Source organism: Musa acuminata, chromosome BXJ3-6 (genome assembly GCF_036884655.1).
Source record: "Musa acuminata AAA Group cultivar baxijiao chromosome BXJ3-6, Cavendish_Baxijiao_AAA, whole genome shotgun sequence".
NCBI lineage: Eukaryota > Viridiplantae > Streptophyta > Magnoliopsida > Zingiberales > Musaceae > Musa > Musa acuminata.
The window spans coordinates 39,189,812-39,199,457 of record NC_088354.1 but is presented as its reverse complement, the minus strand read 5'-3'; the positions used below and the strand labels follow the sequence as shown (position 1 = coordinate 39,199,457).

At 39.3% G+C, this 9,646-nt stretch overlaps 1 protein-coding gene across 1 annotated transcript; it reads right to left on the bottom strand.

Moving 5' to 3' along the window:
• Nucleotides 1-852: 852 nt before the first annotated feature.
• On the bottom strand, nt 853-7,829 carry LOC135640305 (uncharacterized). The gene is made up of 5 exons (XM_065154616.1): nt 6,970-7,829; nt 5,142-5,242; nt 2,780-4,777; nt 1,903-2,086; nt 853-1,821 (listed from the first exon to the last, which is right to left on the bottom strand). The coding sequence occupies exons 1-5, from the start codon at nt 7,256-7,258 to the stop codon at nt 1,166-1,168; spliced, it is 3,228 nt and encodes a 1,075-aa protein (XP_065010688.1). The 5' UTR covers nt 7,259-7,829; the 3' UTR covers nt 853-1,165.
• Between the last annotated feature and the right edge of the window lie 1,817 nt (nt 7,830-9,646).

The following is a 9,646-nucleotide window of genomic DNA, read 5'->3' as shown; positions in this document are numbered from 1 at the left end:
TGATTGTATTGTGTGTGCTCTTTTCTTGGGATATGAGCAAAAAGGAAAATGATGTGGACCATTCTGGATATGATTGAATTGTCATGGTGTGCTCTTTGCTTTTGTTACTCTCTATTATTGAAGCTTCTATCTATCATATGAGAAAAAAGTAAAATTGGGAATGTACTCTTGAACAAAATTAAAATTAACTTATAAGGATCTAATGAATATATTATTATTAAGTTAAATTTAAATATTTTAACTAATAATTTGGATTAAACAAAATTGATAGATGGCTTGTGATATTTGGGTCTCATGTAGTTGATCTACTCAAATTGTGATATTTGGGTCTCAAGAAGTTGATAGATGGCTTGAGTCGGGCCACAGTAAATCCTCCAATAACACTAGGAGGCAAGATGCTTTGAGATTCGTATTGTTTCTGTGGACACAAAAGTACATGTTGATGCTGTAATGGTTTTATGGAGGCACACAAACTTGGATCAAGTTAGCACTGATCAATAATATATAAAATTTTAATTTTATTAAATGACATGTAAAACGTCATGATTGGAATATGAGATCTATGGCTTGTATTATAATGCACTAAAAATAGCTCGATAAGGCTTTTGCAAAAGAAAAGGAAATGACACTGCAATATCCCTATGCAACCATTAATGGTCTCCTTAGAGTTATCAAGGTAGTAGTCTAATTGAATAGCAAAAAGTTTTGTACTGATTTAGGAAAGATAAGACTTTGGCAAGCATGATGGCAGTAAAGCTGATGACAGTTGCATAACCATTCACACTGAGACTCTTGTATACACATTGCAAAGTAAGGTTGAGAATCCAGGCATGATAAGATGAGTACTTGGTATGACATGCTGCCATCAATTTAATCGATAAAGAGTAAGTTATACATACAACACATGTAAGTTTGACATTTGATATCATAGCAATTGTATTAACAAAGCCCTAAACTCGGATGCCACCTAGCTTTTGGAAGATACGATCCCCTAAGAATTACAAAAAGTAACTAAACCGAATTGACGAGACTAGAACATACATGGTCGATGCCTCCCGACAGGAATACTGAGCAGCGACTGGATATAACGATGCAGCTTAAAGAATATGAACATTATCATGGTTGCTAGATTAGCGACTGATGCACCTTGCCTTGTCTATTACTTTCACCAAAGCAACTCCGGTGTAGCTCTAACTGAGACAAACTCACTGACAAGTTCCTCCAAGAGGTCATCATTTAACAAGCTCTCCATCTCTGTTGCAATCAAGCCGATATCATATTCCAAGCAGAACCATCCTGGCTCCAGGATCTTGTTTTCTCGATTGCAATCCACCTCCTTCTTTTGCTTGGCCACCATTTGCCACAGACCTTCAACAAGGCCTGCACCATCCCATGATGGCTGACAAATCTTTGATGTTACCCTTGGGTGCGCATCCATGCATGAGGTGACTAAACCAGCTAGAGTGCAATTTATAAGATCAAACAGAAACTTTCTTTCTGATCTTGACCATGATGCAATTTTTTCATACTTCTTCTCAATTTTACTGAAGATATTTTGGTCCACAGGGTAACCTAGCAAGTAGCAGGCACCCACGAGCTTCTTGTCATCAACACCATGGATACCTGACTCTATAAGCATGTCAAGTAGGTACGTGAAGTCTCTATCATCATCATCTATGAATCGTTGATGTACCTCCCTTGAAGGCAGACGCTTGTGACTGTCGCTTGCAGAGTCTTCTTCGCTCAGCATGAGAACATCTGTTTCTTCTGAACATGCAGTGACAGACTCCAGTTTGAGAAGTTGAAGCTGCATGCGCAGCTCTGCAGTTTGGAGAAGATACAACTGTAAAATCCAGAAAAATTAGGAGAAGATACAAATCAAAGAAAAGGTTGTTCACTTACCCTTAAGATCTGCAGTCAATCTTTCAAAGCATTCTGAGCTGTAGGTTTTATCTTCAGATGGAGTCTCTAGAACAGAGACTGGACTTGGCTGTTCAACAAGCTTCTTGGAGCTTAGAGGATGTGATTCAGCCACACCAGATTCAGATGGAAGCAGCTTCACTTGCAGATGGTCGTTTGATGTTCCCTGAAAGTGTATAATTTGCTTTTGAGAAACTGAGTGATACAAAAGCTCATTTCATGTATAAAAATATAGACATGAAATCAACCTAATTCAAGGATTCATAAAGCATAATATGGACCAAAAACAATGAACTTTCACAATTTTTTATAATATGGAGTGTGCATCGATGTGACAGCAGTCACCTACTACAGTCAAATAGAAGCATGTCAATTTCTGTGAGCTGTGAAAAATAAATAAATATTCACTGCTAGTAAGACAAGCTGTGCCAGGAAAACCATTTACAACTACTCATTTATTACATGTACTTTGACTATAAAATAATCAATTAACCGATGACAACAACTGATATTTGGCTGGGGTGGTAGCAACTTGAAACATATCAAAGATCTTACATGGAGTTCACGCTCCTATATGGGTATAAAGTGATGGCTGTGTGAGTGGAAACAGAGAGAAAGCTTCAATACGTCCTACAAAAAATCTTTTGCTCAATATGCAACCAATTGCATCTAAAAAATTTTGCAATACAGAATTTAGTAAAGTGAAAAAAGGCATGAACTTTTGTGAACATATTATACTTAACATAGAGAAGAAAAGAGGTAAATCATCCTTGGACACCAAATGATTCCTTTTGGTCACGATGATCATTACCACTACCAAAGAAAATTTTACTAAAGAAATGTGATTCCAGAAGAGCACCTCAATCACTATAACATTCTTAATGTGGCCATATGATCCTTCATTCTCTAATGACTCTTGATATGCACTTTGCATTGTCTGTTCTTCTTGAGCAGTCAAATGCCATGGCTCATCTCTGAGTATTGGAATCGATGCATTGCTTATTAGCTGACTTCTGTCAGAAATGCCATAATCAGTAGGTGAAGGGTGTAATGTCCTTTTGTCAACAAAATGTCTCAAATGAATACTCTTTCTCAATCCTTCTGAATTAGCATGAATCTCCCATTCAGGTAGCATATTTTCCTCTCCAATAGAATAAGTTTGCATATACTTGTGAGTTTGATGCTTAGATGGTTTTAGTGGTGGTTTTCCAGGCTTAGTAAAACTTGCATCTGAGGAGACAGATGGTTTCATATCTCGTACATCTTTGATCATAGTTTTTCTATTCCCTTCATTTCGTTTTCTGTCGGTCAATTCAGGGCTACATGAAACTGGAAGTGACTTTAACCTTGGTAAGTATCGGGAACTCCCTTCTGTGCAGCCACTGTTGCTGCTAATACCCAATGGACAGTCCTTGTTTCCAAGTACCTCACTGTTAGCCAAATTTTCTTCTGAAACTTTCTTAGCATCTAACATCTCCATGGTAACCTTTGGTACCTCTCTGTCAGATAGTGCAAGAATTTCCCCCAGTGTGCTTGAGCCATGAGGAATAAGTCTCATATTCTGAAACTCATGGGTTAACTTCCATCTTTCACACAGGCGTCTTCGAGCCTCTCTGCTCACAGAAGATTCAGTAGAATATGACAATGAGGGGCTGATACTGCTACAACACTCACCAAAATGGCCAGGAGACTGACTAATTGCTTCTGACTGGTAGAGACTACAAAATCCTGGAAAGCTACATGAGTCCATGTTCCCAGCATATGGATTCATTTCTGAGGTAGAACCCTTATTGGTATGGCTAATAGTGTGCCTGAGCTTTCTCCTAATTTCTTTAGGAATCTCTCTTGAACCCTTGATTTTGTGGCAAAATACCTGTGTGTGATGGAACCTCTGTCTGCTTTCGTTGTCATGTAACTCGCCAGTTCCAGATGCTGCAATTTCTCTGCACCTTTTGGAACAAAACCTGAAACTCTCTTGGGGAAAATAATTAGCCTCTGCCATCTTTTGGGATTTTTCAAGGTTAGGTTTCAAGATAACAATTTGAGCAGGATGAACATCAACTTCAGTTTTGCCCACATGTGATGCAGTTAAATTATGTGAAAGAAAACCATTGTTTTCTTCAACATAGTGCTTGTTAAGTCTTGTCATATGCATTGTACAAGATCCCGTGACTTCTTGTGACATAGGAAAGCACCTATCAGGATTTCTTTCTGATCTAAACTTATACCGAACTTCATTTCTTGAATGCTTAGTACCTTTAGACGGTCTTAAATTTGTAATCTTGCTTTGATCAGGTGAGGGTGGTGATCGGTTCAGATCTCGAAGATGCTTTGCAAATAAAGAATTGGGATCTTGAAGAAGTTCCAGGAAAAGATCCTTGCTTTGGCCTGGGACTTTAACTGCATCATTGAATTTTCTAGAATTTTGAAGCATTTCATCGGTTGAGAAATGCTCTATAACCATAGATTTTTGCCTTATAAGATCCATGTCAATTTTATTTCCTCTGTGACTAAGCATCCCACCATTGTTAGAGTAATTCTTGTGCTTCTTCTTTTTGGATGTTTCTATTACTTCAAAAACATCTTTGAACTCTTGGTCCTCAATGGCACTCCTCTGGTATGAATGGTCCTCAGGATGTACATGATTCTCCAAAAAGCCTATAGATGATGAGGGCTGACAATAACAATCCATATTTTTCTGTTGTCTCACTGGAGAGGGGAGCGAATCAAGACCCATCAGCCTTGCGATTAAATTTGGTGAGGGACGCTTAATTTCTTTCTCGTTTGATACCATCATCTCTCTTATAGGAATCTGACTGGCTTTCTTGGAGGAGCTTTGCCTGATTTCAAGAGTAAACTGGGAACATTGAAGCATTTGAATAAGTCTCTACTGGGAAAAAGTTTATTCAAAGACATCTATTCAAAATTGGAAAAAAGCAGCAGCCCATATTTTAATAAGTGCAAAACAAAAACTAAAAGACTATCAAAAACAAGAAAAGTTATATCAATTGCCTACCAAAACCGTACACAACTAACTAATTGTTTATGCAACATACTTAGCAGAATATACTCAGGCTTATGCTTCACATTAGACCATCAGACTCAGCCATTATCTCCAACAAACGATTACATTTTAATACCTTGCAGCGACTCAAGGGAATGAGATCAATTACAGAACACATCAATGCCATGAGAACCTGAACATGGAAATGCAAACTTACAGAATTTTCTTCTGCAGAAAACCCAATGTTACAAGCAGAATCAACAGAATTAAATGCACCCCTCGACGCATTTGGCCGTCTTCTGATATGAAAATGCTGCCCTGAAACAAGAATTTCATGTTTAAGATGATCAGTCAAATTTCACTGTTCGAATATGAAAAAACTTAACTGCATGTCATATCAAACACTGGTCAGAAAAGAAATAATGAAGGTAAAATTTATCATCTAGGAAACTATCTGGCATTTAGGGAGATAAAACACTAGTTGTAGAAAGAGCTTATGAATTGCAAATCCATTGAGAGTATTCATAGGTACTTCTAGAAAAGCAAAACGCCGCAAGAGAAATTAAAGTCAAACTGGTTCTACTGAAAACGACAATTTACCTGGAAACTATTACCAGAAATGTGGAAAACTATTTTCCGATAAAAAGACTGAAGAAAACAATAATTTTCAGAAATACATCCAATAAATTTTGTGATGTAATATGTTCTTCCAAGTCTGTATTCACTGCCCAAGAACAATTGTAAAACTAAGAATGAAAAAGGACATGCTTCCCAACTGATAACAAGTTCTTTACAATCTGCAAAGGTGAAATGTATCAGAAATAAAAGCAAGATATATTTTTATTAATTATTTTTACAACTTGACAGTAAGAAGAATTTGACTTCAGAGTGACATTTTAAACAAACCTCTGTAAATGGACCAAATTTTACAACCCGCTATAACATGACTATTCACAAAATACAAGAAATTCTAAAGAATCTTCAATTAACATACTTGATGTAACATTATCCGTGTAACTGACCGCAGATACTTGCGACATTGGACAACTTGTTTGTCAATAGCTTAAGCCATATATTTTCTTTTGTTAACTGTTCATCACAAGCACCGAACAGGATAACGAAACAAACACAGGATAACGAAACAAAGCACTGTAAAATTGAGCAACTAGGCACCAGCCTCCAAATGTTCTTTTCTTAAATGCTACAGGTAAATCAAAGTCGAACGATCTATCTTTGGATGCTACAGATACATTTAATTGCCAGCCGTAGCAGGGAGAATCAGAACGATCTATCTTTCTCTAACTGAATGCCTTAAGCAGAATATTGCATTAAGCTAGAATATTGAAAGACTTGAAAAAGATAAAGCCTACGTTAACTGTAAAGAAAAGAAAAAAAAACACAAATATTCTTTTTCTTGGGACCATTTGAAGAGATCAGAAATTACAGTAATCAGCGAAAAAATCAGATAATATAAGTTTTTAGCAAAATATATGATTGTAAAACAAAGTAAAATCAAGAACGCAACGCAATGATCCAACCTCATCTAAGTAGAAACAATTTCAACTAAGAGTGAAAACATCAGCATATGCTCTATAAGATAAAAAGCAAGGTTATAAAACTAAGAAAACAATTTGTAATGGAAATAACACAAAACCATGGCATCTTAGTGGTCCTTCATGTCTTTGACAAATAAGTGTAACATATTGATCTGCCTTGGGCAAAGAAAATATTAGAACCACTCGGATGGACCCGATTTGAACGGTCACATCTTTCCGGACCCCCAAAAAAGTCGTTTCTTTTTCATCTACTAACCTTATCGAACCCCAGGAATCGGAACACGGTTGCGGCTTTTTGGTTCGAGATGGTGAGAAAAAGAGATGAAGACGAAGCATCCTCGGACTCGGTCAGAGAACAGAGCTTTTTACCAGAATCCAGAGGATCGTAAGCTCAGAGACTCCAAAACATCGCAAGGAAAGCAAAAAAAAAAAGAAGAAATCACAAAGCAAAGTAGCAGATTGGAACAAGCTGAAGAGAAGAGACGGCACCTCCTGCACGAGCTGGGCTCGCCCAATTCCGACTGCGGCTACGTTCCGCCGCGTCCAGGGGCTCCTCCCGACGTCGCGATCGTCTACTCTGGTACATTCTCCTCGCGAAATGCTGAGAACCCAATGTTCTTCCTTTCACATAGAACCCGCAGCAACGGTCCCTCGAGGGCTCGGTCAAGAACGGGAACGCGACATCAGCCGAGGAGCAAGAGGAAGATGAGACGAGAACGGAGAACGGAGAACGGAGGACGGAGCTGCGCGTCGGGATCGAGGAAGAAGGTCGGAGCATTAACGAGGGGTTTTGGGATCGGATAGCGCGAGCGAGAGAGACGAAAGAAGACGCTCGAAGACTTCAGAGGGGAAGCGAAGGGTTAACGGCCGGTATGAGTCACCGCACCGCGTGGCGATGGCGGTAGGTGTGAAAGGAGCTCCGAACGCAACATTCCAGGTAAATTGGTCACCCATGGGCCTACCCGCCTCGGTACGGGATCACGCCACGGTCCCGCACGCGGGCCCAGAAAAGCGGTCAGGAAAAGTGCCGCCCTCGGTATTGTTCTTGGGAGGGAGTATGATGCCGTCCTCGAGATTCGTGAGATGTGACATCTAACGGTTGTGAAGCTTCTGCCTGTCACCTCCACCGTCGGATGCGATGAAGCACGACAATTAAAGCGGAGCAGGGAAGAGGAGCGAGCGCAGGAGACGAGAAACTCCGTCTCGCAGTAGAGCGGCTCAGGTGCATGAACTGGAAGTTGAAGTGGAAACGGAAGAGAAAGCGAAATGGGAACTCTCCTTCCTGAGCTGAACGACTACTCGAACGAAGAACGATTCACTCGGTTCGATGCAGCAAAAGCAGTGCAGGGGAAAGCGGAAGACTTCAAAACGCAGCATGTCAGCGAGTCTACATCCGAGAGAAACGACAGAGACGCAGCTACCCATCTTGAGAACATATCGAGAACATGGCACCAAATCAATCGCTTGTCACTTGTCATCATCAGCATCTCGAAACGTTCACAGTGCTGTAGCACTCATTCTACAGTCCTCGGAGCATCTCTAGGCTTCTGTGCAGCAACAGTGAGTAGCCTAACAACGTCAATTGGCGATGATTAGTAGACAGTGTTCTTCATGCAATTGTGCTAAGATATTGGCGTAAGCATTAAGTAATGGTTGTCGATTGGCTTAATCGAAAGGACAAGTACATGCACACGGAGACTTCGGCAGTAGCCATACGCCTAACTTTGTCTGGTAAAACAGGTTTGCCAAACTCATCACTTTGTCACTGGAAGTCATAAATATACTTAAAATATGTTTCATGGTGACTGACTTCAACACACATACCAATTATTATGATCATAATAAACACAAAAGGTCAATTGAGTGGGAGTCAAAAGGCTAACACCTGGCTATCAAGTTGAGGTTCTACTAGGAACGCATTTGGTTAGAAAAGTCGACAGTGCGAACTATTCAAGTGTTGCAGCTGCTTTATATGCCGCATTTGCTACGTAATACGAAGTTGGATTCGATTGATCTTTTGAAGTGGGACGAGTTAGAACAAGTTATCAGCATTAATCATATATCAACTATATATGGTGCTTAAAAGAGATCGACCAACGAAAGCGAAGCTTCTCTTTTCTACCTTCTGTAGCGGCATTCTTTATCCGTAAAGCTACCGTTTGCTGCACAATCTCCATCTTTCCATCGTACGTCGTCTTTCTTCATCATTCTTCTACCGACATGCATGTGTAACTTAATCATCAGAGATGGCAGAAAACAAAGCGCACTATAGTACATCGTCGTAGAGCAACGAGCAGTAGATACCTCCTCCGGAGGGTGAGAGCCGAAACGGGCCAGCGCGACGACCGAGAGATGACAGGAAGCAAGGAAGCACGCAAGCCTGAGAAGGCGGAAGACGTGGTCGCCCGCCTCGGGACAAGGCGAGCTTTGGGCATGCAGAGGTGACGCTCCGAGATAGCATCAAACAGGTACGTTTCGTAGGCGGATGGCTAGTCCTAAAGAAGGCGACAAGGTTGGACTCCAATTTCCACGCCCCCTTCGTCCCGTTCTCTTCCCCCATCGTTGCCTTTTCTTTTTTTACTCTCTCTCTCTCTCTCTCTCTCTCTACTATGATAGACGGCACCCGTGAAGAAAACATTGTTGTCCGCGGGGGGTCTCAATCTGTCGTCATCTTAGTCCTGCTATGGTTTTGACTGTAGCAAATATAAACAAAATGATTTCCTGCAATTTCCTTTTCTTTCTTTTGAGGAATGCTTTTACAGGTGATAAGAACGGGTCAGCAATGGTCTCTATCAACCATCACATGATTATGGCGGCCCTCAGAAGAGATCATTTAAGCCAATAATAATAATAATAATAATTTTTTTTTTAAGTATAACAATATGACTATTGATGCGTTTATAAATATTATATTAGAAATACTTAAATGCTGATATTATCAGAGATAACATTAGTGTTTCAATATTTATCGGATGTTAATATAATTTTTTTTATTTTAAAATATCTTATAATTTTATCTAAATTTATAAGATTATTGAAACAATTTAATAAATATCTAAATTTATAAGATTATTGAAATAATTTTATCTAAATATCTTATATAACATGATTTTTTTTTAAATACAATTTTATTTTATTTATATGATTATATCATTATTTATTGTAT